Genomic DNA, 27,148 nt, shown 5'->3' with positions numbered 1-27,148 from the left:
GTGGGCTATGAAAGATACAGAGCCTGTGATCCAGCAGAATACCCTGTGCACCGTGCTGCCAGTTGTTTCCTACTGGAATTAGCAAGGTGGGTTGTTTTGGTTTTTGTTCCTTTTTTTTTTTTTTTTTTTTTAAAAAGTATTTTAAGAATATTTGCTTGAACATAAAATTAATTCAAAAGTAAATTAAAAGCTCTGTATGCAAATGAAACCAGACCACTTTGAACTTTTTTTTCCTATGCTAATTTCTATGATTCCTTCTATTCATAAGGGCAAGAACATGATATTCAGCTACGCCTAACAGTCTACAAAAAGTTTGATTAATTGCACTTTCTGCTAGCCCTGACTATTACAGCTACATGACCAACTCTACAGGCACCTGCTCACAGCACAAACAGCCAAAGCACCTGGGCTGGCTGTTACTGCTGCTTGGGTGATTTACAGGAGCATTTTCTAAACACCAGTTACAAAATACATCTTCAGACGGAAAAAAAATAAAAATAAAAAAATCTACGTATTGTCTTGCAACACAGAGGTGGCTAAACAAAACATTTCAGTCTAGGCTTTACCCTCCAAGGAGTAGCAGTAAACATTTTTTTTCTCCTGGTGAGAGTAAAGGGAAGTGCTGTGTGGGTCATTTTCTTGGTCTATACAGATGCATGGCCAAACCCCACACAAGAGCACTGGGCTAAGCCACTGCGCTTGGAGAGTCTCCTCATTTGTGTTAGATGTAATGAAATAACCAGCAGAAATAACAGGGGAGAGACTCTTCAGTTACATCAGATAACAAAAACAAGGCCCGCTGGTTCTAAAGCAACCAAGATGAATCTGTTGGAATGATGCCGGCACCAAACAGTTCCAGCATCTTTTGCAGTTCTCCAAATCATCTTTGAGATAGATGATTGCATTTCAGCAGCTGACAAAGTTGTTGCTATACAAGCTTATTTTGGAATTGCAATATTTGCAAAATCAGGCTGGCGTGGAATCATTAAGATCCGGGGTGGAATGACTTTGAGGAAGGGAACTTCACATCTTACCAACTTTTATCAAGCGTCTTTAGAACCAGCAGGAGTTACTTCCTAAAGACTTTTGCCCCAGAATTGGCAGCCATAGGTCAGTTATTATGCTTCAGGAATACAACAGCAAGCCTGGGTGGTCTCTAATGTACAGATCAAACCCATCGAAGGGGGAAGTGCAGGAAGGTAGTTTAAAACAAGGAAGAGAGGAACGGAATTGCTCCAGAAGTTCTCGAGTCAAGTCTAACAGAGTCAGAGCATGAGAAGTAACACAGTAAGGACTGCCAGACACAAAGCTTGCTTATTGCACATCCCTTCACGCTGGGAAGAGCCACATAGCGCTTTCAGTTGCAATCACAGGACAAAATTCATCCCTGCCATTGTGCTGTGAAGTCGTGGGGACCCTTCACATATACCAGGACAACTTGAGTCCCAGCACAATATATACGTGGTGCAAAAACGCTGTGATTGCATCTTGGCTCCATCCCACGTGAACATCCAGAGACAACCAAGCATGTGGTCTCGGGGACAGCTGAGGCAGGCACTTCATACATTCAGAACTGAAATGAAGTAATGACATTCTCCTTCAAAACTACCGTGCTTCAAAAGCAGCTCCATGATTCAGTAGAGAGCACCACTTCACCACTACATATCCGTATCGGCCATAAGTTACTGTGCAAAATCAACCTCCTCTAGGAAAATGACAACTTCCAGTTCACAGCAGTTTGGCTACTTAAAATAAAAAAAATAATACATCATACACATATAGGTTGTGATACAGTTACCAAGTTTCCATCACTGCTCTTAAAAACTCAGGCCATAGACTGTGAAACAAATTCACAGATTTAAAAGTTAATAAATTAGAAGCAGCTTTAAAAAATATAGGGTAGGAAAGGGGGGGGAGGCTTTTACAGAAGGGGATTTCAAATAAAACTCAGAATGGTTTAAAATACGTTTAAAAATTCCAACATTTCCTGGTAGGAGCAGTCCTTGGTTTTCATTAACTTTATACAGGTAAGGACAACCTCCTTTGTACAAAGAATAAGTAAAATCTATTTACAAAATCAGCTTGGCCTTGGCTCCGTGGTATTTACAAGCTCAGAGAACAGCATTTTGGCTAGACAGCATGGTACATGGTTCTCTTTTTGCTTTCTTTCTTTGCTTAAAAACAAACAAAAAACAACAACAACAAAATACTGTTTTTCTGTTTTGAAGAAGAAGAAAAAAAAAAGCTTTAAAAATTCCCTGGCCTTCATTTTACAATGAGTGGTACTACTCAGAAGCTTTGGTCCCATATGGCAAATCACAGTTTGCTGTGCGGATCTGCCACGTGCAGTTATTCCACCTGCAATGAATGGGCCGTGTATTTGGTCCCCAAAGCACAGCTGCACTGACAGATAGGATGGCGGCTCCACTGAGCATCTTTCATTTAAAAAAATATCAATATAGTCACACGCCCACCTACCCACTTCCAAGTGCTTTTTGGTTTGCTAGAGCTGAAAATTTCCTGTCCAACGTTGCAGTAATATAAAAAGAAAGACGCCGAAGCTCATACTGAGGCTGAGCTGTCAATGTGCAGGGAAAGATGCTGGCTCTCCCAGTGCATTTGGCTCAATGGTTCATGTTCAAATAATGGAAAGATTTGCGTCCTTCCCAAGGCACACGTAGCACAGTTTTGGTGGAGACGGACGAGCCTTCATCGGCGAAAGGCTGAAATCTTCCTGACAAGAATCTCCTGGGCTGTGGTATAGCAGTTATGCTTCATGTAATGCTGAAGCAGTCTCCTCCACAAAGGGTTGCACTCCAAGAGGTACCGGTTCCCTGTTGGCACAGGGATGGGAGGCAACAGGTTAGTGGCTAGAAGAGGCTTGTATGACACCATTACAGACCGGTCAGAGACACTTTGGTCTAACATTTCTAGCCTGACGATGCTGGGTAACTTGCAGGGATATTCTGTTCAGCCAGAGTTCTGTGAAACCACAGCTCCCCTTTCAGTGCTGCCACATCTGCGAGCAGCTTCCCTACACATCACAGCCTACATCTGCACAAGTAGTAGGAAACTGAGAAGCAAAATTCTGCCAGAAGAGAGCTCTAACATGCAAGTGATGGCAACAACATGGTCCAAACTAAAGAGAGAATATACATGCTGCACATGAGCCACACACGCTCTCTGCTTTGTGCAGATTGCCCGGATAGCCCCAGTTTCAAAATCACAGTCTAAAGGGCAGAAGAATAAAGCAAGCCCATCGGTTGTACCACTGCAGACCTCCATCCCTTTCTCCAAAGCTTGCCATTCCCCTGCAGGCCGGTGCACGCTCCCAGCTTACCCACCTAAAATGCAGAGTCCTTCCTGAGCTCGGGTGATGCCGACATTGACCTGGTTTGGATCGGTAACAAACCCCAGGTACTTCTTCTGCCAGCTCTTTGTGGGCTTCCTGTCAATCTCAGATCGAGGGCAGGAGCGTACAGTCGACAGGATCACGTACTTCCATTCGCTTCCTAGAAAGCGTGAACGACCACACTGTTTAGAAGGAAGCATCTCGCCACCCCATAAAACACTCATTTCTTTATGGCAAGACCCACAAAACTGCAGCCACGGTCTGGGTTTCTCCAGCTTTGGAGGCCATCCAATTCCCAGCTGTTGCTTTCTACGGAGCACTTGCTACGGCAGCTCTTTGACACCCCCTTCAGGCATCCTCCACATTAAACCCTTCCTATCTTCACCAGCCTCACCCTGCCTGGGCACTCCAAAGGGTTTATCGTAATCCCAAATCACTCTGAATCCTGGCCCAGGGATGCTTCCTGCAGGGCTGAAACGACCCCGCCATCAGATTTCTCTCTGAGAAGTTGCTTTTGTCCTCGGGAGAGAAGAGGAGCAACCCAACCCTCCCTCCTAGCCTCACACCTTGACTCTTCATGATGGTGCAGACGGTCACGCCGTGGATGCCCTCTTTCAGGAGGCGCTTGTTGATCTCGGACACCTGGGCGTTGTAGGGGCTCAGGATGGCGATGCTCTCCGGCAGGATGGTGCCATCTAGTGTCAGCTGCTTCGCCGTCCTCACCTGGGGAGAACAGGGTTCTGCTCACTTGGGAAGGCGGCCGGAGGCAGTGGGACTCCGGGAGGCTGTCCCACGGGCAGCGATGGTGCCTGGCTGTGCCTGCTCTGGGTCATGGTCCCACACAACTGCCTCCAGCCAGGAACAGCACGGCCAGCACGCTGTAGACCCGAAGAGAAACTACACCCTGATGATCTCTGTCTCACCACTCAATGTAACCTTCCTTCCGCAATCCCCCCCGACACAACATCCTCCCTTCTGCATCTCCAGCAGTTCCCCAGCACCCTGCTCACCGCCTGCTCCACTTCTTCTGGGTTAGCTTTGGAGTTCTCGTTTCCTTCCTCAGTAGAAATCATGAGGCTCTGCTCCTTCCCCTCTATGTGCCCGAAGATGATCGGGCAGCAGCGGTTGTCTTTGTGGTGGAAAACACTGTGTTTGTGTTGAAGCTGGGGGCACGTTTTCAGCCGATGTTCATAAAACTCCTGGGATGGGAACTCACAGATGTTTTTGTGCTGGCAGATTAAAAAAAAAAAAAAAAAAAGGAGAAATTGAGATGAACAAAGAAAAACAAAGAACTTCTCGACCGGCAGCATCATTTTAGGCAGGTTTCATCTGCGATGCCAGCGTGCTAGAGCTGGCGCTGGTTGAGTACCTTACTCGTTACTAGGAAGGGAAGTGGGGAATATGTTTCCCGATGGCTTGAGACAGACCCTGACAGCAACATTTTCTGTTACGGAAAAAAAGAGAATCAACCTGAGGAAAAGCTCACCATGCGGTACTGCGTATCCAGCATCCACGCCTGCTTCTGGTAGCGCTCAAAAAGCGATGTCTCCATGCCAAGAGACTTGCAGAAGTCGTTGTTGACCACAGGCCGCAGCTGTTTGTGATCCCCAAGCAAAACAACCTGGAACAAAGAATGGACACCTCAGCCGGGAGGGTGGTGAAGGCCATCAGCTCTGTGTAAGGCTATTTGTATTCAGACATCTCTTGCTATTTATTTATGCTAGTTACAGCAACCTCAATCAGGTTGTTCTGGGTGTTACATAATGATCCTGACCCAGATACTGCAGAGCCTAGCTCCCATCTGGCAGGAGAAAGTTGTCACATAGCAAGTCTGCTCCATGTTTCTTGTCACACTGACACTTTGTACCCAGGTCAGCACGTATTTTGGTGGCAGTGATGCCCACTCTGCAATGAAGTACCAAAACCACATCCACGCCACGTATTTTCTCCTACAGCAAGCCGAGTGCAACTTCAGAGGAGACCATATGGGTGTAACTGAAGACAGGGAGCGGAGCTGATCCAGCAGAGCAGCAAGTAGATGCAATAGTTCTCCACTGTAACTTTCAAGCCTACAGCAGCTCTTCATGAGTCTGCTTTAAGTGACGCAAACAGATAACGTAGCTCATGTGCCCGCTGAGCATACTCACGTACTTTATGTACCTCTCTGTGCCTCAGGACTTTAATTATAGCTAGCAGAGTTGCACACCAGAGGAAAAGACTGCCCCATGGCTGAAGCATTGGTACACCACCACAGATACTACCAAGAACAACCTTAAAAACTGGTCAAACTTGGAAGAGCACTGTGGTAAGAGGTGGAAGGTGTGTAGAGACTCAAGAGCTCTGAGCAGCCGTCCTATAGACAGGTCTTTGGAAGGGACTTACCTTCTCGGCATGCGGGTGGCTGACCAAGGGGATGAGGGTCTCAGGCTCTGTGGACATGGCACACTCGTCGATGAGTATCTGCTTGACATTGAGGTCCTCCAGGGAGTTGGCAGACGCAGCGGAGCACGTGCACAGGATGACATCGTGGCGCTTCAGTTCGTATGTACGAGCTTCTGACAAGCTGAATTTGTACCTGATGGTCAATGAAGAAGATACCAGGCTGTGTACAGGAGAAGCATCTCCTGGTTCCCAGGCAGGAACCAGACAGAGGCTATACTTTCCTAAATGCTTCTGGCTCTATATTCCTCCCCAGAAGGAGCTTGTGTTCCCTGAAAAGGGCTTGGGACAGACAGCAGGAAATGAATTTTGTTCTGAATTCAACAGAGCGGAGGCTCAGGGTGTAGGATGCAAATGTCGCAGACATACTGTGATGTTCGGACCAGAAGGCCTACGGCACTGAGCAGAAGTGATGCTGAGGCTCTGCACTGTAGCACTAACCCTGAGCTAATCACTTCTTATTATCATTCTAATTGCACAGCTTATTCACCTTTTTTAATGTTTTCACCTGGTCTCAATTTGCATGAGCCAGGACAAAATTGCTGACTTTCACAGAGCTCTACCAGCTTGCATCAGCTGAGGCCTTGAAACTACAGCCCAAACCTCTTCTCACAGGGAAAGAGCTTTCTGTGATACTTCAGGTGGTGGTGGCACATGGCCAGACTCAGACATTTCTCACCAAAGTCTCTTTCTACTCACTTCTTTATTTCGGCTTCTGTTATCTCCTCTCCTGCCTTCACTCGAGTGTCAAAGTTACAGATAACCTGCCAGAAAGGGTTGGGTGGCCGTCGGATTCGATGATGCAGGATTATCTTGCTGAATAAAGAGACAATACATAAATATCTTCCCCACAGAGACCCAAGCAATTTCTTCTCCAGTGCAGCACACCACACATGTCTACATGGAGAATACACATTAGCTAAGGAAGTCAAAGCCAGACTTCTCCATCTTCATAGACCTGACACTTAGTTCACCCCTGAGGACACAGAAATATAGCAACCGCCTGTTAACAGCTGCAAGCAGGAATGACGTCTGAGACGTTTAGGGCTGTTCAAAAAAAAAAAAAAGAGATTAAAAAAATAGGATGTTTTCAATCACCAGAGTTTCTCAATTAGGTGCTATGTTAGACTATAAACCCTTAGTTGAAAGAAAAAAAAAAAAGTACAGAGCAGGTCAATAGTGCTGCTCTGCAGCAGTGCAGTGGAAATCATGTTTTTTCTGGCTTGTTCAGCTTTATGGGTGCAGCAAGCACCACTCCCCAGTGCTCACACAGCCCAGGCGGCCACATCATCCTACCTGAGCTCAGGCTTTGGTTTTGCGTCCCGCAAGGCTTTGCGGGAGAGGTGCCGGTTGCTCCCTGGGTACGGGTATTCCAGTGTCTCTATGGCCTCCCCATAAACTCTCAGTGGTTTCAGGTCCTTCATCTTCAGCAGCATCTCTGGGGAAGGAGAACAAGCCTGCTCAGACAGCGCCAGGTGATGCCGAGAAACCCGGCGGCTTGCACAATGCCCAGCGTTTGCCATGCAAAGCCCCTTCCTTCTCCCCACCCCTTGCTCATCAACCCCACCGTTACCGGTCCTCACCCTGCAGTGAGGAGCCTTCTGTGAGGACCAGAACCCCCTTTCTGCCTTTCCTGTCTCCTAGCCTCCTGCTCACAGACCTTCCCTTCCACCAGCATGAGATACTTCAAGGGCTTAGAGCAGATAATTACCAGCAACAACATCAACGGACTTGTTGGACGGGCCACAGTACAAGATGCACTTTCTCTTTTCAGGCTTGTCTTCATCAGAGGAAGGCAATTGCTCATTCCTGCTGGTCTCCTCATTCAGCTTATGCAACCAGTAGACAATGTGAGTTCCAACAACAGTTTTCCCTGTACCTAGAAAGGCAAGAATGCTGCTTAGAACACTTTCACCAGGACACCCCCTTGCTCTAGATTAGTATCCAAATGACCAGCCATGAAAAAATTCAAGGACCGAGGGGAGTGCCCTGAACAGCCCTAGGCGCTGCCAACCTGTGCGACCTTCGCCTGTCTCACTGAGGGCCCCACGGAAAGTGACACACGAGGTCCCAACGCCAAGGTGCGCGTGTACACGTGCTGTCCCCACTGCCCTACCTGGTGGGCCTTGGATGAGCGTGAAGGATTTTTTTAAAGCATTTAGAATAGCCTGTCTCTGACTCTCGTTGAGCTTCCTTTGGCTGCCGGGGAGATCAAAGGATTTTTGCTGCAGGAGCTTGGACTTTGTCACTGCCACAGCAAAGAGACAAGAGAACAAGTTTAGAGAAGGTTACAGAAGAGAGCACACAAGCAATTCAACAGGAGGTACCACGCGACTGCAGCAAGTACCAAGCAATCACAGCCCAGTGACAAGACCACCCAAACGTAACCCCTGTCCCGTGCCAAGAGGCTCTGCCCCTGAGGCTTCTCTGCGAGTCCTGGGGATAAAACCTGGGCTGCACCCACTCCAGCAGCACAGCCTGCACCACGCCACCGGGCTGGCAGCTCTTCCCTCCCCTTGGCATGGAAACCTCCTGCTTTGGCAGCAGGATAACCCATGGAAAGGGCCCACGGGGGCTGCCAGGTCACCCGCCTGGCCAGAAGCACGTAGTCAAAGGTGAATATTTGCACCTACTTTTTTTTGGAGGTTCGTGGCCTAGAGCGATGCTTTTAGCAAGTTCGGAGGCATGCTGGAGCCTCCAAATTGCATTTTCTTTCCGTCTGTCAGACAAGGAAAAATAAGAGTGAATGAAGTGTAGCATAAAGTAACAAAGACTAACACAGCTTTGTACAACTGTCTTGTTTATTCTTTCTCCTTTGGTGTTGCATGAAATCCTTTCACAGAGAACTTAAAACAATTTGCCTACAAGTCCTATTCTGCTTTTTGTGCCTCTCTGAAGAGCTGAGCCTGCAAAGATGTTGAGAGCAAGGAGCACAACTTCTGTCCCAACTCAGCTTTATTACACCCCAACTCTGTTTTATTAGATTAGCTTTCAATTTTTCCTAAAATTTACAGCAAACAAGGAAGCGCGTTCTGCCCTGGAAAAGCTACAGCAGTCACGGGTGCAATTAGCAGTCCACACTGCAGAGAAGGGCAAACGGGACATCAGCTGTGCTTTGGTAAGTGCAGGTCATGCTTCACAGCAACACAGGAGGATGACTGGAACATCAGGGAGCACATGTTTGCTCAACAAACCCTGATCCAGTGCTTCACGCTGCCTTTTATGACACATATTGCAGCAATTCAGGAACGTGAGAAACAGGTGTCCAGTGAAACCTCACCACGGCACCTTCCTCTACCTCCCCAGCCCCATCCTCGAGGTCTCCCGCCTGGAGGACAGGTGGGAGAAATGCCACCACCCCCACCAAATGGCAATGGCTCAAGGGCACGGCCGGTTGGAGCTGAGCAACGGCAGATTTTTGGGCAAAGCAAAGCCTGTTTGGGTCTAGCAGGGGGTCCCTCGGGAAACCATTATGCTGCACTGGCAGGCTAACTAGAGCATGAGCACAAAGCACACTTACACGTCTGGCAGCATCTTGGGTATGAGCTCCACCGTGAAGCTGGCAGAAGCCTGTGAGATTTCTGCGGGGATGTTCTCCATAGACATATAGTTGATGTAAAAATTCAAGGTCTGCTGACTGCTCCTGTCTGACTTCTGGTCGTCGCTGAACTCCTCGGTGATCCCATGAGCCACCCAGGTGTATGTGTCTGGATTGACCGCAAGTTTGTTTTCTGATTTGTCCTTGTTATTCAAGGACAGGTTCTGGAGGCCATGGCTAAGGCATTCCTCATTGCTTTCAAGGCTCCTAACCTTCAGCCCACTTAGGCGAATGCACAGGTAACAGTGGTTAAAGTCCACCTCAATGGAGCACTCCTCCAAAAAGCTTTTCTTTAGGTGGAAAGTCCCTTGCAGCTGCCCTTTGCTCGTCCTTTGCTTTGCCCAGGTGATTTTGACATCGTGGAGGACGATAGAGTCATTCTCAGCCACTGCACATGAAGCAGACTCCATGGCACTCATCGGCATCCACACCTTCCTATACTCCGCCGCGTGCTTGTACTTGTCCTTGGACGGCAGGGTGGCGTACGCAGAGAAGCAGTCGATAGGCTTTTCTGTGTGCTGCAGACAGACATCGAAACCCGGCGTCACGCACCACAGCTGCACGAAGGGCACCAGGAAGCCCCGGGAGACGTCCGTGGTGAGCTGGAACTGCAGCGAGTCGCCTGCGCTCAGCTCCAGGGTGATCTCCGCATAGTGCAAGCACTCGCTCTTCCTTACCCGGCCCACCTGCCGCTTGTAGAGCTCCTTGCTCTTCTGCAGAAGAGCGGCCAGCTCCTCAAAATTCTCACTTCTGATGGCCGTGAGCATTTCCTGCCACATCTGGGTCTTGAAGAGGGTGATGCTGTGGTCGTGGAGAGCACCTGCCTGCAGTCTGTGTTCCTTCATTGTCTCCACGGAATACATCCTCCTCTTCCACGTCAGCCTAACGCTCTTCTGCTTCTGGATGAACATGGGCTGCTCTATCAGCTGCAGGGCCCTGTAGTGAATTACCTGCGGATCTGGAAGACTCTCTCTATTCAGTGGAAACAGGGCTTTAAAGTACCTGTCCATCCCTTCGATATCCACCACGAAGGCGATCTTCTGCAGGACTTGGCTCTTCAGCTGGGTGGCCATCTGCATGGAGCAGGCTCTCTTCTTGTAGATCACCGCCTTGGAGTTCTTCTTGTTGAAGTCGTGACAGAGAAACTCGATGTCATCGGAAGAATAGGTGACGGGCTTCTTGCGGAGCACAGAATGAAGGTGCCGCTGGACCACGACATCCATGTACCGGCGGATGGGAGAGGAAGCCCAGGTGTACGAGTCAACGTGCAGGGAGTAGTGGCCCACTTTCGACAGGACAGTGGAGTTGGAGCGACTGAAATAGGAGCGGCTGAGCAGTCTCCTGAACTCCAGGACCACAGGGGCCAGCTTCGGGTGGATGTCATCAGTAACGATAAGGTCTAGCATCTTATGGAGATCACAGAGATGTGCAGCTGACTGTAAATGCTCCCAGATAGGGGGCAGGAGGCTGAACTCCACATTTTTAGGGGACTCTTCACTAGGAGACACATCTCCCAGGTGGTGTGAGAGATGGAGGGACAAAGGGATGATATGGCTGTACTTGTCTTTCATGACTAAAAGCTGCTGAGGGCTTGGCTCACTCTGACACCGGAGAGGAGTGACATTTCTGGTGTTCTCCTGGTTGGTGAGGAACTCAGCCACGAAGCTATTGAACATGATCATGAACTCCTCTATCATCTGATGGGACCCCCTGTTACCTGGGGAGCTTTCCTCATCCAGCTGGTCATAGAAGCAATCCTCCTGCAGCCGAAACTTTCGGTGGATCCTGGAGAAGTGATAAGCCACAGCTATGCAGTCCTCCAGGGTATCGAAACAGAGGGCATCCCCGCCTCCCTTGTAGTGGTTCTGAATGCAGAGTTCTGCCTCGTTGTAGGACAGCTGCCTGTCTGACTGGATCACAGAGAGGGTGAAGATTCCCTTTATCACCATGTCAGTCTCCTTTTCTATGGTGACAAACAAGGAGATCGCACGGCGCTCTTTTTGTGGCAGGAGGCTGCAGATGTCTTCACTAATGTGGGGTGGGAACATGCACACGGGCTCCTGGTCAGGGGGGTAGTAGCTGACACCACGCTTCTTTGCTTCCAGGTCCAAGGCGCTGCCTTTGGGAATGATGCCAGCTACATCCGTGATGTGGATCCCAATCTCGTAGCGACGTCCGAGATCCCTGACGCTGACAGCATCGTCCAAATCCCTAGCACCTTCAGGGTCAACAGTGAAGGTGAGGTAACTCCGACAGTCCCTCAGATTCTCCTTGGTGAGGTTTGGTTTGCTGGAGGTGTATTTGGCAAGCTCCCTGGTAACAGCAGCTGGGTATTTCCTCTCTAAGGCATACTCCAAGTTGAGGATCTTTAAGCTTTCTTCCAAAGTCATGGCCACACGCAAAATCTCAGTTATTATCCCCAAAGGGTAGTAAAAACCGTCCCGCCAGGAGATAATCTGGACACAGAAGATTTGGCATCTCCTTGTGTCCTGGCTGATCTTCTCGCAGCTGACCACCCTGTACTTCCCATTCACAAGCCTGCGGATGGGAATGACGTTGGGTTTCTCTTTCAGGCCTGGGACAAATATTTTGGTGACAGTGGGATCGATGGGTATCATCACCCGGGGGTCAAACTCGTCCATCATGCAGATGAAGGTCCGTTCTCTCTCCGCACGCTTCAGGATGCCCACCACCTTTCCCTGCGGGCGGAGGCCGCTGCTGTCATCCATGCTGTTCTTCAGGATTTCCACGAGCACTTCGTCGCCAGTGAAGGCTGTCCCGCAGTGAACCCTGCCTTTGATCTGAATGGTCATGGCAGGAGAGTCATTGAGGGTGATGGCAGAAGCCCTGTCAAACCTTTCTTTGACCAGCTCGCACCTCTTGTACATTTTGGGGTGCATACGCAGATATTCCTGCATCACCTGGGAGGAGAAGCTGACATACTCCTGCCTGTCTTCCCACCGGTTTGAAGTCTCAGGCTTCAGCAGCCCTTCTTCGGACACCGTCACCAGCATGTTCTTGCTCTCATCTAAGAGCTCCTGGAGGATGGGATCGTCAGGATTCAGGCTGTCGGCCTCAGAGCTCCAGGAGTCCGTGTCGCTGTCCTCGTCGCTCCGCTGCGGGCTTGTCCTTCTCCAGCTCTCCTTGTCACACGCGGCCTGCTTGATCTGCGCCATCGTCAGGTTCTCCGGGAAGGCGCTCCCCTTCTCGATGCACTCCTGGACGAAGCGCTTCCACACCTTGCTGCACTGGCCGTGGGAGCACAAGGCCACTGCATCCCCCACCGCAATGACCTGAGACTGAGCCCTGGTCATGATGGTGTTGAGCACTCGGGCTTCGTTGAAGAACTCGAGGTTGTGGGAGGCCGAGATGCGCAGGCTCTCGCTGGTGTGGACGGTGCTGATGATGATGACCCGGAACTCCCGCCCTGCACCGGAGGGGACAAGGCACAAGTCACTCACGGGAACGCTCTCAGGGATCGCGATGGCCTCCAGGCACGAGCTGGGATGGATGCCACCGGTCACCACCACCCATACACCGGGGAGGGAAGGGCGGTATGGAGGCAGGGGAACGGAGGGCACGGAAGAAGCAGGCACCCACCAGGCAGCCCTATGGGTCTAGCGGGGACAAGGACAGTGACCCTTCGCAAGTGTCCCTCTACCCTCAAGGACAGTGCTGCCGGCTGATAGCATGACAAATAACAAACAGCAAGAGGCACCCTGGTGATTTCAGAGCTGGGAAGAGACTGTAAAGAAAGGGTGTGGAGAGCAGAAACACACCCCAGGGGTCGGTTAATTCTCACCACGAGGAGTCCCAGCTGTACAGTAAAAAAATAATATTAAAAACATGGATGAGTCATAAGCTAAGTCCTGGAGAACAAAAACAGCCCTATCCCTCCCTCATCATCCAGAGCAGCGGACTCCTCCTTCAGCAAACTGCTCTGCAGTTTTTGCTGCAGTGGGTACCCACGGGGCACGTTACTTTCAATTCCCTTTTACTCCTGGCCTCCCCTGCTGGTACGTGGGGCTTCCTTCACGCGATTCACACGTGCTGACGTCTCCGGGATTGCACTTCCAGGGTCTCCACCCTCCCACCAAGCAACATCCGTATGTTTGAAATGACTTGACAGTTGGGTTGCAGATTTAATTCAGTGTGAAATCGTATTCACAAAGGCAAGGGTGAACTCCGAGAAGTACCGACCAGACGGGGATGGCAATCAGCCAGAGGATTTCCAGGCGCTCCCTCCCAGTCAGCACCATGTGGGCCGCATGGAGAAGAGCAGGGAGCTCTGCCTGAAAGCGCCCCGTGCACTCTCCCAGAGGGGTATTTTGCCGTGAGACCACCTGGGGTTATCTTGCATGGAAATGCATGTATGGGCACTCACTGAGTGAGCTTTAGAGAGCCTGGGTATCTGGTGTAAGAGATGCACACAAATGCTGTATAGCAGGCACAGCAAGGAAAGGCAAACCACCCTGCCCGCCAGCCATGGGTAAGTGCGCATAAAACCTGCTTGCTCCATCAACTCAGCCCTGGGCATTTTAGCAAGGAGGACAATGTTAAGATGCTCTGCCAACCACCCAGCATCTCTTCCCCCTGCCCATTACTGTGGCAGTAGCTGCAATCGACTCTCCTGTCCACAGATGTGAATGGAAAAGTCCTCCCTAGCACGCAGGAGACCTCAAAACACAACCATGCATTATTAACTATTGCAAAGGACACAAACCTGGCAGGTTTTCATAGTTTTCCACCACCACTTCTGGTAGCTGCTTCTTCCTCAGCTCTTGCCGTATTGCAGAAACCTGGTAAGGAAGAAAGAGGCCTAACTGAGCACAGTTTCAGCTCAGGAACGCCCCCCCAGCTCCAAGGTCCGTCACCCTTCTCAGCTGCCGGTTCCCCAACAACGTTACTCAACAGCAATCACACGTCCCGGGCTGACTTCAGCCCGTGGTCCCACTCTGCCCTACAGTTAACCTGCTTAGAGGAAGATGAAAGACATCTTCGACTAAAGCACCCCACCACGAGGCATCTCTGGTGCAGCCACCCACGGCATACTGCTTTACACAGAGAGCACCTCGAGAAAAAAACTGGTGGCATGCAAGACCCCCAGATTCCCTCTCTTTGCTAACACAAGAGATGGGTTTATCGTAAACAGAGCCCAGAGTTTATTAGGAAGGGTTTAGGGAGTAGTCAGCAGCTCATACACACCCCTTCAGCTAGGGAAAGCGTGGTTCTCCTACATACCTGTACGCCGTGGGAGACCACACAGATCCTCTTCAGATCTCGGACACCCCACTTGTCTGGCCACCTCTGATAAATCTCCTCCACTTTCTCAATCACCTGTATTATCTCAGAGGCATTGTGCCACGAAATCAAGGACATATCCCTCTCGGCCACACCAGGCACATGGCAGAACATGAGCGGGTAGATTTCGGGGTGGGGGGGGATGTTCCCACTGGCGTGGATAGCATTGCCTTTGCCGACGTAGAAGTGCTTGGAGACGAACTCAATTATGCCTGCAGTAGAACGATAATTCTCATTGAAGATGATCCTGCTCTTCATGGCCACTTCATGCTTCTCTTTCTGGTAAAACTGAAAGAGTCGGTTCAACAGGGTGTGATCCGCGGACTGCCCCTCCCCAACACAGAACAGCTTTGGGGTTATCTGCATGTGGTCCCCAGCGAGGACGATCCGGGTCTCGAGAGTGGCATACGAGAGTGGAATCAAAGCTTCACACTCCAGCATCTGAGCGGCCTCGTCGATCATGATGTGGGTGAAGTAACCCGGGGCGACCTTCAGGTTCTTGGATAACATGGAGGTGGTAATAATTATGTGGTGCCTGTTGATCTCTGCCTGTGTGGGGTGCCGAAAGGAGCGCTGGTCTTCAGAGAGGCAGCAGTACATCTGCGTGATGGGGTCGGTCAGGCTGACGGGACGGTCAGCGGATATAATCCTCAAGGGAACAGCCCACGGATGCCCGTTGGTCACGTAGTTGTGGAAATACTCCCGGATGTAGATGTCAGCAGCGCTGGAGTGGAACAAAGGTGGAAACTATCAAGGGATTGTAAGTGGTGCTCCCAGTGCCGTGACCATTATCGCAGTCGTCTCTTATCATCCACCCACTAGCAGCCAAACCCTCCCTGAGTTGTGGCTGACAACACGCCTTTCACAAGAGATAATCACGTACGTGCAAAGACAACAGTGTTTACTCAGCCACCAAGTCCAAGCACATTATGAGAACATGGTTTAAAATCTGATTTGATACTCGAGACCAGGGCATCAATCAATACTCATACAGAGAAATCATTTCATATGATTGTGCCCAGCTAAATCTGTGGCCCTGCGTCTCCCTGGAACCAAATCACACAGCCGTGAGCTGGCACACCTCTCCTCTGCTGACCTCCCGGCATCCCCAGCCTGGGTGGATGATGCAAGAGCTGCACAAAAGTAGTTTCAGTGTGAGCAGACAGCCTGAAACTGGCTAAGATTAGAAGTCATACATTTATTATACATTGCAAACTAAGGCAGTAACAGCCTGCAGGATCGGACGTGGACACTTCTCAGCATAACTGCGCTAATTTTAACAAGCTTGGCCTGGATTCTCTCGAGGCAGACTCAACAGCAGTCAGACCAGATCTGTGTTTCCCATTCCCCAAACTCCCCATGGAAAAGTCAAAACAATGACATATGCGTAGAGCCTTCAAGGGCTCCACTCCATTTCTTCCAGTACACGATCAAGGCTAGAAAGAAATAACACTCTCTCCATCCCCACTTTGTAATGGAGCAGGAATATGCTGCCTCTTCCACCAACACTTCCACCCGTGCCAGGCAGCCTCACAGGAGCGCCAGAGCAGTTTAAGACATATTAAACGCAAATGAATTATTTATTTAAACAAGCAATCGAAACGCATACTAAAAAAAGGCCAGCTCAGCTTCCTCTCGTGGACTCTGGCTCCCTCTCATCACACGAGGCAAGCGCTGGCCCAGTGCGGGAGCCTGGCCCACGACTCCGTCTGCCTTTTCCCTCGTCCCCTGCTAACCTGTTGGTGTGGGTGCAGATCAGCACCCGCGCGTTGGGCTGCCTGATGATCTCCAGGGTGGCCATGGCCAACGTGAACGTCTTCCCCGTGCCGAAAGGCCCGTAGATGAGAAGAGGTGGGACCTGCCGTCTGCTGGTTACCTGGCCGGTGATGAAGGAGATGGCCAGTTTCTGTTTGCTGTTCCCTTCCTGTGGTTGTCTGAGGCAGTAGGGGATAGTGCAACTGGCCACATCAGGTAGGACCAGCCTCTCATCCAACAGGCGGTCGACAGCCTGGTGCCACTGCCGGAACAGCAGCTGGTCAATTTGGAACTGGATCTCCACGTTGAGGGAGGTTTGGGGCATCAAGTTCAGCTCTGAGCAGCATCTGTTTGGTATCTGTAGCCAGATAGTGTTCTCTGTGGTGGCTTTATTCTCCACGCCAACCTCGTAAACCCGATTGTCTATAGGTGGGTCAAGTGCCAGGAAAGCGGTGGGCACGGACCTGTTCAGCAGATACCCCTCATCTGTGTCCGGCGAGAGGTTATACGGGGTAGGCACTTTAGCAAACAGCTCACCAGGCGGGGCAAACTTCATCCCCATGGAGAGGCTTTCGATCATGTTGCTCAGCGTAATGAGGACCCGCAGGTTGAGTCTGGAAGGAGGAAAGACCCAAATTAACACAGAGAACCAACTTGTCACTTCACCAGCAACTGCCCTCCCCTCCTCAAAGGGGGGATCGTCACCTACACCCAGAGGGGCTGCCAGCCACCTGAGCACAAGGACAGGAACCGTGCTTCGAGCTGATCCACGACCATGGGACATGACACAGCCCTTCCCCTCCTATCACTGCCCAGCACGCCCTCTCGCTTTCCATTTTTTTTGGAGGGTTTCACAAGAGCCCGAGGACCCAACCCAGAACAGACAGGGACTTCACCAGCAGCATGGCCCCAAGGACGGGGCCGGCGATGGGTGTGCGGTCCACAGCTAGGAGGAACCCGTTTGCATCCACACCTGGCACTTACTTGGCAATCAGAGCCTGTTCGGCTTCTTCCTCGCAGAAGAGGAAGCTGTGCATCCTCTCGCGGTAGTTGAGCCGGGTGACGGCAGCGTTCACACCGCCCTCGCGCCGGTAGTCCAGCGAGAGCGCCGCAGGCTTGTATTTGGCCAGCAGATCCACGTCCTCACTGGTCCTCGGCATGCTGCGAACGATGATCCGGTTGCCTCGGTCCCACCGCACGAAGTTGGCGGCGCGGCCGTCCTCCCTGCTGCTGGTGGCGGGGACGTGCTGGGGGGCATCCCGCCGGCCCACCTTCACCTTGATCTTCCGCAGGAGGACGGGGCGGCTGCCGAAGTCGAACACCACCCACTGCTCGAAGACGCCCAGCGTGCAGCACTCCATGGAGACCTCCACCAGCGCCACGGGCGGCGAGCTGGGCAGCGTGGCCACGTGCTCCCCGCGGAGGTAGTGGAGGCCCCGTGACAGCCCGTTCCCCGAGAGGTAGAAGGTGGCCCCTGGATCCCGCTTCAGCAGTGCCACGTGCTGCAGGGGCATCTGCCGGGGGAGGAGACAGGGGCACGGTGAGGGCGACCCAAGGCATGAGCCCGAGGTGCTCCTGGCAGCGTTTCCTACTGAAAGCTGCCGCAGGACCCTGGACCCAGTGTTCCTGAAATTCTCCTGAAAGGAGCTTATTCCTCGTGCAACCACAGCAATTTCTTTAAGCTTTTAAGAACCTCAGGTCTCAGTTTTATAGAGTGTCTGCTGTAAGCTTGGCAGAGGGCAATTAGACTCGGTGCCTTGCTCCAAACACCCACAAAATTCAGGGCAGGAACGTGGCTGAACGTCGTTATTTGTGATGATAAGCAGGAGGCGCTGAGAGCAGCCAGGTGCATGCCAGCCCCGCTGCATGAGACGAGGCAGGAGACGTGGTGGCTGCACCCCCACACAGCCACCGCCAAATACCTGACACACATCCCCTCTCGGACACCCCCAGATCCCTGTCCTGGAGCTGAGAGCCTCCTGCAGGGGTGGGCAGGCTCTCAGCCTCCCGCTACACAGAGGTGGGCTTACCTGGGAGTGGACCTTGAACTTCCACTGGTATTTCAACCGCTTGTCCTCCGAGTGCACGTGCAGGGGCTCCTGACACACAACCGCAACACCCTCGACATACTCAGACATCTGCAGGAGAGGCACAAGAAAGGGGGGATGAAGGCAATAACCCAGGGACAGGCTCTGGAGCCCACCACGTTGCCATCTCGATCCTTTGCCATTCTGCTACCTGCACCCCAGGCAGAGCCATCCATAAATCCTCAGCTCAGCCCCCAGCGCTGCTGCTCAGTGTTCCCATGCAGCACCCTTGGGAAATAAAATGCCCCGGGGCAGAGCAGCGCGGGTCAGGTACCTGGAGCAAGCTCCTGGTGCTCAGGTTGTCTCAAAAGGGGAGAAGAAGCAGGGGTGCTCCAACGGTTGGACTTGATCTTAGAGGTCTTTTCCAACCTGAATGACTCTATGATCCCTTTCTGCATCTCGCCCACCTCTGGCGATGCGACTGTTGGAAGCTGTGGGCTCCCTTCCCAAGCTCAGAAAACACACCAGGACACCACAAGCTAACGCTCCCACCCTGCCGCCCCCGACTTACAATCAACACCTCGTTGGAGCACATCTGATACTCAGCAATGAGCCGGTCCTGGTAGGACAAAAGCCCTTCCTTCATGGCCTGCTTCTTTTTCTTGACGGCAACCTTCACCCTCTGGATCCACTCCTGCAGCTCCTCGGTGGAGTGCGCCTTGGTGCAGCTGCTCCCCATTTCGCACACCTCCGCTCTGTCGGGAGAGAGGCGTCCCAGGTGCCGCCCGCGCCTGGTGCCCGCGGCCGCCCTGCCCTGGTGCCCGCGCGGCGCCTTACCTGCTGCACAGCGTGAAGGAGCTCAGCCCGAGCGGCGGCGCGCGGTGGACCCACTGGACGGAGGTGTCGACCGAGAGCATCTGCACGTGCTCGACGGAGGAGCAGTGGTTCTCGAAGCTCTCCTGCGAGCTGAAGGTCACCAGGCAGACCCGGCAGTAGAAGTGCACCGGCGCGGGCGCCGCCGGCTTGCCGTTCTCGGCGCACAGCCCCGCCGCCGGCAGCAGGTCGGAGCGAAGCAGGCCCTGCTCCCTCTCGGCCTGCCAGACGGCCATCTCCACGTCGCTGTGCGCGTACTGGCACCGCTGGATGCTGTGCCGGCAGGGCTGCCCCTTGGAGACGAAGCGGCAGTAGCTGAGGGTCGGCATGAACTCGGGGCAGGGGCGGATGGCGATGTACTGCTTCTTCAGCCGGCTGTCGGACACCACGTGCACCAGCAGCGGGTCCCAGCCGTGGTGGGACTCGCAGAGCCGCGCCTGGCCGCCCGCCGAGATGCGCTGCGGGCAGCCGAAGAAGCAGAGCTTGCAGATCTCCTGGAACTGCCCCCCAAACTCGCTCAGGATCTCGCCGGCGGCTGTGGCCGTGGCGGGGGGGTGAGCGGCAGAGCAGCCCCCCAGCTGCGCCTTCAGCACCGCCGCCTTCAGCTGCCGCCGCTCCAGCTGCTGCTCCCTCTCGAAGTTCCACACCATGGCCTCCTCCGGGCTCCAGGCGAACGTGCACTGGTTCCCGTGCTTGCTGCAGCCCAAGCCCACCGTGTAGTACCTGCAGACGGCGTAGCGGGCTGGGTTGGGGAAGCCCGGCCGCCTCGACACCTTCCTCCAGGCTGTGGTGCGCCGGTTTCGGCAGCGGGCCAGGAGGATCTCGTACATGCACTTGTGCTCCACCTGCCGCAGATGGTAGGTGATCTCGTTCTCCTTCACGCTGCACTTGGAGCACACCAGGAGCAGCTCCACGTGCCGCTGGAGGGTGCCCAGCAGCACCACGGGGCCGTTCGCCGTGGGCATTGTCAGCGGTGGTGGCGTAGAGCAAGGTGACCCCAGGGAAGTTTTTAAAGAGTGATGCAGGGTGGAGGAGGCGCCATGGAGCCGCCGCGTCCTAGCTCGCTACGTACCTGCTGGCCATCGGTGCGAGTCCACAGAGCCTGACAAAGAAACAAGCAACGAGTGACTTAGCAGGAAGCTTTAGCTGCTCTCTCTGCTGCACACGTGCTGAGACACCAAAACAAAGCCAGGAGCCTCAGCCTGCGGCAAAACTCAGCCGGAGCCATGCTCGCCCTCAGCACCCAAGCGCTTGGGGTCTGCTCCAGACGTGCTCAGCAGCTGAGCAGGTCCTGGAGGACCACGTCCCATAAGAGGAGGCTGCCGAGCTGTGGGGCTCCAAGAGGCTGAGTACAATCCTCGGCATGCTGCAGGCTGCAGACCTTCGTCCTGTCCTGCCCAGGGCAGGGGAGCCACCCATGGCAGAGGCTGTCCCAGGGGGTAGGTAGATGGCACGGGACGGCACAGCACAGCAGGGCTGGGCTTGGGAAGGGTCCCTGCCGCGGCCACTGACCTCCCAGAGCAGAGCCCAGTGATCCGACTTCCTCTTCCCGCTCCCAGCGCCTCCCCCATCTCCGCTTGCTCCCGCCAGCTTTCTCTTTCTTTTCCCTGCTCTCTCCCTCCTGGGTCGTGCTGGGGCACAGCAGGGGCAGCCCCACCACCGTGCTGAGCTGCAGAACCCCCCGGCCTAGCCCCCAGCCCTCCTCCCCGTGGCGCAGAAGATTAATTGGGATTAATCAACACAGCAACCGCCCTCCTTCCTCCCTGGCTCCAGCAGCCAAGGCCAGGAGCTGGGCATGCCGGAGCGGGGAGCCCGCCGGCATCTCGTCCCGTAAACATCCGGCTCGGAGCGCTCCGGCTCCAGATGTGGGGACGGTGACTCACTGCTCCAAGCCATCCCCGTGCCATGGGCGAGAGCATCTGCGAGCAGTTTCCTGGGTAACCAGGGGCAGGGAGCATCCCTGGAAATGCTGCGGCGGGGTTTTGGGGTGTGTGCAGGAGCCTGGGCTGGCTGGGTTATGATGCTCGGGGCACAGGGAGCACGCCGCGGGCAGGGTGCGCTGCCAAGCAGAGCCAGCAGCATCATGCTGAGGATCCTGACCGGCATCTGCCTCAGGATCCCAACCCACAGCCACAAAGGAGCAGGGGAAGAACGGTATTTACGGCTGAGGTCCGACAAACAGCAGAGCAGGGCTCAAACTTTGCGCTGCTTCTTTTTAAATCCTTTTCACTGAGATTCCTTTGCCCCCCTCTGGGCGAAGGGGACGCGGGACACCAAGGCGCAGCCGGCTGGGTGCTGGCGCTGCCGCTTGGGCTGGGACTGCGGGCAGCAAAACACCAAGCAGGGACGGCAGCGGCCGGAGCATCACCGTGCACCAGCAGGGAGCAACCAGCATCGCATCCCTGTGCCAGCAGGAATAAATCACCTCCTCCTACCTCTCTGCCACGCATCGGGCTGGGCACACGCTCAGCGGATACGCACGAGCCCTGTTTATCTCCCCAGGTCTGGCAGCAAGCCTGGCTCCTTGCACCGCTGCCACTTGCTGTTTCCCGAAGCTGCGAAGCTCCACAGAAAAAACCCCGGCAGCACCGGCTGCTTCCCCGCACGGCTCACTGTGTCGTGCCACCAGTTCCCTGTACCGGGAGCTAAATCCCTCCCAGCTCGTCATTGTTTGGCTGTTTCAAAGCCTTTACCTCCAGCACTCCGTGCAGGCGGGGAGCCCCCACCTCGAAGGCTGTGGGAGCTTTCAGCAGGACCCACAGCGCGGTCCTGCCAGGCTCTGCCTGGCCTCATCTCCACACCAAACCTACAGAATCTGTAAGGACCACACGGGATCTGCTCACGCAGCACCACCCGTGCACTGCATCCTGACGGTGCCCAGCCTCAATAAGAGAGCACCTATAAGCAGTAAGGGGGCAGGAGGCTGAGCGGGGCAGCTGCGTGTCCTGCCCGGGGGCACGAAGCGATGCTGAACCCCAATAAGACAGCGAGGGCAGCGCTGCCGTGGGGCTGCAGGTGCTGAGCCAACCGCTGCGGGCTCAGCTCGCTGCAGGGACTTTGCAGAGGGTCTGGCGAGCACGGGAGCTGGCAGCCAGCAGGGCAGGGGGCAGAAAGGGGCAGCAGCAGCAGCAGCGAGCGGGTCCACGGGTCCAAGCTTCCACTGCTGCACTGCCAGGCAAAAGCTCCGCGACAGGACCCCAGCAGCCCCGTGCCGTGGTCAAAGAGCTTCAGCTCCTGTGAAGCCAGCGGTCAGGAGCCCATTCCCGAGCCTGTCAGGAGCAGGGCTAACATCCACGGCTTTTGGCCCGCTTTGGTTTCCCTCTGATAGCAGTTTCACCTTCCTTCCTCTGGAAGCCTCTTCCTTAGAGCAAATCCTCTGGGGAGAAGCTCTCGCGTCCAGGCTTTGTGGAACATCTGGCATGGAGGAGACTCGGTCACGGGCGAGAACTCCAAAAGAGCTCAGAAACACAAAATCGAGGGGCTGAAACCCGATCGCTGGTGCTTGGCTCCAGGGCTGCGTAGGAGGAGCGCAGCTCCCCGTCCCCAGCACACCCCCAGCACGAGCCCAGCAGGGAGCAGAGGGGACGAGGTCCTGCAGCGCTGCAACGACTCCGACACCGACCCGCTCCGTGAAGCAGTTTAGGAGCTACTAATAAAGAGCTCACGGGGCAGCCGGGTGTTAGTGGAATCCATGCCAAAGGCAGGACATCCCAGCTTAAAAAAGCCACGAGGGAGTATTCTGGCTTTAAAGGGTCAGTTCTGCTGCTGTTTATTTTTTTAAGAAAGTGTTTGATTTTCAGCAAGCTCTTGGAACAAGCTCCCTGTCCGGGTCTGTAAGTAGGAGGGAAGAGGAAAGGGAAGTGCATCCCCCTCTTAAAGTCTCCGTGGATCACCAGCACTAAAGCCAATTTAAAGCTTTTTCATCTCCGCAACCACCTTACAGCAGAACAGGGAGGAGAAAAGAAAAAAAGCAACAGGAGCTTTTGACATCCAAACGCAGGTGGAGGAGAGGTGTGTGGCACAAGGAAGTTCAAGGAAGCTGCCCCACAAACCAGCCTTCCTCCTGACAATAAAGCTCTGATGTCAACAGGGCAAAATCCACGTGGCCTCGAGGATGGTGGCAGCTGATCAGGAGGAACATACACCTGCGAGCCACAGACCGCAATTTGCAAGTCGGATTTTGTACGTTTTCCAAACATCCCTTCTTTGCACGAGCCCTGAAAGGCACAAAACTGGGGTTTAAAGCCACTTACAACCCGCTGGTGGGCGAAACGAGTCACTCGTATTGCGTGGACTGGTACACACCTGCACTGGGGCCCGGCTCCGCCAGGAGCATCTGCCTCTCTCCCAATTCCTCGTACCCTCACCATCACGAGCACCCTCTGCCCAGCACCGCTCTGGCCTCTGAGAACCAAAGCGAAGCATGCCTCCGCCTCGCCAACAGCATTTCCTCGAGCTGGGGCTCGCTGCGCCCGAGCATCATCTCCTGCCCTCGCAGGGCTGTGCTGACGCGCGGGGTAATCACATTTCCCTGGGCATGGCGAGCAGAAGCGCGGCCGCCTGCGTGGCTGCAGCAGAGGAACGCTCAGCGTACCCGCGGCGCTGGTCCTGCTCGCGCCCGGAGCCCGCCGTGCTGCAGACCTGGGGGAGGAGGGTGGCTTTTTTTTTGTCAGATCTCTCCTCAATTAATTATTGACAGGAAATTAGGCAACACATCACACTGGCGTGAGCCAAATGCCCCTCGGTCGCAGCAAGCACGGTGGGTCAGAGTGCCAGGACTGCCCCCTGCGTCTCCCCACCGACGGTGGCGTGCCCGCGTCTTGGGGGGCTCTGGTCCCACACCCCGGTCATCTGTCCTGGCCAAGCACCGGGTGTGGGCACCCCAGGACTTTGTCTTCTCACAGCCGCGGGTGTTCCAAGGAGCAGGTTGAGATCAGTGCAGCATCCCACGAGCACTCCACGAGTGGGTGGCACGGCTGAGCCGCAGGGAAGGGCTTGCGCCGGTGCTGCCCCACGGGTGCTGCTCCGTGCCGCTCGCTTCCCCGCTGCCCCAATCCACCTGTGGTTATCCTCGCAGCGACACCGGGGTGCCCCCTCCCCTGCATTTCCTTCCTGAGCAAAACCAACTTCTGTAGCAGCAAATCTCCTTTTCCCGGCCACTTTCACCAAGCCAATTCTCTCCACATCCCGAAGAGCCGGGGGGGGCTGGAGGGCTGGCACGCTTCTCCCAGGGGGGCTGCTGCCAAGCGGCAGCGGGGAGCCCCCGGGGCGCGCACTGCCCCTCGCACGCCGGCTGCACGGAGCCCTCGGGCACCTGCAGCCACAACCACCGCGTTCGCCTTACCCAAACAGGAAAAGTTCACCACGAGCTGCAGACCACATCCCCGAAGCTGAGAAGCGGCAGCGGAGAGGAGCCGGGGGCTGCTGCCGGGGAGGTGGGGACGCAGCGCGCCCCTGCCAGCCCGGCTGCTCCCTGCCACCCGGCCAGGACTTTGCACCCTAAGAGCCGCACCTTGACCGCCGTCCCTTCCTCTCCCTCGCGGCTCCCGCACGGACAGGGAGATGCTGTGAGCTCGGGGAGCCGGGGGGAGGGGGCTGCGCACCCTGCATCGCCCCCACGAGCACCCCCGGAGCACCCCAGGGCCCCCCTGCGCCCGGCATCTCCCCAGCGCGCACCCGGCACCGCGCTGCGCGCCGGAGGGATCCCGCAGCACCCAGCGCACCCCGTGCCCCCCCCCCAGCACCCCGGGGCGCCCCGCAGCACCCCCGCTCCCCCCAGCCCAGCGCCGCTCTCACCGCTGCCGAGGCCGGGGATGGTGGGGGGGGGAGCCCGGGGCGGCCGCCCTGCGCTCGGGGCTCCCCGCCGCCGCCGGTGGTTTCGCTTCTGGGGCCTCCCCGCATTCAAAGAGGGGCCGGACTTCGCGGAAATTGCATCACGGCCGCCCCGCCCCGCCCCTCCCGCCGGCACCGGGGGGGGAGCCGGCACCGGCACCGGCGCGGGGGGAGCCGGCGGCTCCCGGAGGCAGCGGGGCGCGGGGAACCGGAGGCACCGGGGGGGGTTGCGCCGGCACCGGGGCTGGGCTGGGCTGGGCTGCTGGAGCAGGCACCGGCACCGGGGAGGATGTACCGGCACCGGGGGTGAACGCACAAGCACCGGGAGGTCATGCACAGGCACCCGGGGGGGGGATGTACAGGCACCGGGGGGGATGCACCGGCACCGACGGTCATGCACAGGTATTGGGGGGCATGCACAAGCACCGGGGGGGATGCACCGGTACCGGAGGGTACCGCAAAGCGCTGCCCGCACAGGGCAGCGAACAGGAGGGGAGCGCCCGGCCCGGCCCCGCTCCCTCCGCACCCCCGGGAGCCGGACTGCCAGTGTGTCTGTGTGTCTGTGTGTCAGTCTGTCTGTGCGTCCCGGCCCCGGTCCCGTTCCCCGTCCCCCTGTCAAAGCCCCTCCGTCCCTCCTCCCGCCCCCCGGGGGCTGCTCCCGGCCGCCAGCGGCCCCCCCCCCCGGCTGCCCCGGCCGCTGCTCACCGGGGCCAGCAGCCGCTCCGCGCCCCGCCGGCTCCGGCAAACAGCGAGAGAAAAGCTGGGGTCGTGCAGGGGCTGGCCCCGGTCCCCAGCCCGGCCAAGACTGCCAGGAGGGAGCTTGACGGCCTCTGTTTTTAAAGGGCTTCCGGGAGGGGCAGGGCTCGCTGGTTTCCTTTCTGTTCATCATCAGGGCAGTTTCATTTTCCATTCCTTTCCCTGCCTGGAGAGGTGCACCCAGCTACAGGAAGTTCAAACACGAGCCAAAAAAGAATCCACCCCCAGAAGTGAGTGCACTCGGAGCTGAGGACGGGCGCGCTGGCTCCGTGCGATAACCCTGGGCAGCAAGAGGCCGTGCCGCTGCACAAGCACCATCACCTGGACCTCAGCACCCCTAGCATGAGGGCTGCTCAGCCTCCCAGCCTTCCCCATCCCAGCTTCAACCCTTCCCAGCTCCCTCGCAGCTTGCCGAGCTGAGCCAAAGCAGTTCAGGACAGCCCCAACCCCGCTGGGGCAGCATCCTCCTGCTGCACCACTGGGTGCTGCCAAAAGTCAACAGCAGCGTGCACGGGTGGCTGGAGAGCACAGCCCTCCCTGCTGACCCTGCTGGCACCCCAATATCACCCAGACCCAACGGAAAGGCCAAGGAGGGTCCCTCAGGAGGCTGCCCCGGAGACAGGCAGCCCCCGGCCTCACCACCTTGGACAAGAGGCTTCAGGGCGCACCGGCACATGCAGCGGCTGCTGCACGCAGGACAAGGCAGCCGAGTCCCATCCCCGGCTTCCCCACCCAATAAATGATCTCCGTGCCAACCTCCAGCAAGTTCTGGAAAGCAGCTGGGCAGAACTAGCATGCCCCAGATGTGAGGGGCTGTAAAAGGTTGCAGGCACAGGAGGGCGAGGCTCGGTGCTGGCCGTCATGGGCTGTGCATCGTGCCTGGCGCCCGCCCTGCAGCTGGTGCCACGCAGGTGCCCAGATGCAAGCTCTCGCGGCAAGGGGAAGAGAGGAGCATCCTCAGAACGAGCAGGAGCTGGAAACGCAAAGGAGCCCACGGCCAGCCCGCTGCACTGGCGGCAGAGCAGATGGAGAAGGAGGGGCAGAGGCTGTTTTCTGGAGTGTTTGTCAACACGGGAAGGAGGAGGAGAATGAGGAGGAGGAGAAGGAGGAGGAGGAACGGTGCTTTCTGCCTTCTGGCCTTGTGTGGTCACAGCCTGGGTGCCTTGGAGGGAGCTCCAGCCTGGCCAGGATCCCCAGCCCCACAGCACCCAGAGC

At 55.5% G+C, this 27,148-nt stretch overlaps 1 protein-coding gene across 3 annotated transcripts; it reads right to left on the bottom strand.

Moving 5' to 3' along the window:
* Positions 1-597: 597 nt before the first annotated feature.
* On the bottom strand, positions 598-26,075 carry HELZ2 (helicase with zinc finger 2). 3 transcript variants are annotated; one of them, XM_035343553.1, is made up of 20 exons: positions 25,883-26,075; positions 19,310-20,447; positions 19,044-19,227; positions 18,476-18,583; positions 17,430-17,959; positions 16,427-17,059; positions 14,631-15,414; positions 14,113-14,188; positions 9,312-12,816; positions 8,425-8,510; positions 7,908-8,039; positions 7,503-7,670; positions 7,088-7,229; positions 6,491-6,607; positions 5,735-5,927; positions 4,839-4,973; positions 4,363-4,581; positions 3,919-4,075; positions 3,345-3,512; positions 598-2,834 (listed from the first exon to the last, which is right to left on the bottom strand). In XM_035343553.1, the coding sequence occupies exons 2-20, from the start codon at positions 20,308-20,310 to the stop codon at positions 2,710-2,712; spliced, it is 8,463 nt and encodes a 2,820-aa protein (XP_035199444.1). In that variant the 5' UTR covers positions 20,311-20,447; positions 25,883-26,075; the 3' UTR covers positions 598-2,709. The 3 variants fall into 3 exon arrangements, with proteins under 3 accessions (XP_035199444.1, XP_035199442.1, XP_035199443.1); XM_035343551.1 differs by having other exon boundaries at positions 7,908-8,043; positions 8,426-8,510; XM_035343552.1 differs by lacking the exon at positions 25,883-26,075 and adding an exon at positions 25,142-25,266 and having other exon boundaries at positions 7,908-8,043; positions 8,426-8,510.
* Positions 26,076-27,148: the final 1,073 nt, after the last annotated feature.

This window comes from Oxyura jamaicensis, chromosome 20, assembly GCF_011077185.1.
Source record: "Oxyura jamaicensis isolate SHBP4307 breed ruddy duck chromosome 20, BPBGC_Ojam_1.0, whole genome shotgun sequence".
Classification (NCBI taxonomy): domain Eukaryota; kingdom Metazoa; phylum Chordata; class Aves; order Anseriformes; family Anatidae; genus Oxyura; species Oxyura jamaicensis.
The sequence above is the reverse complement of the archived record's forward strand: the minus strand, read 5'-3'. Positions and strand labels throughout refer to the sequence as shown.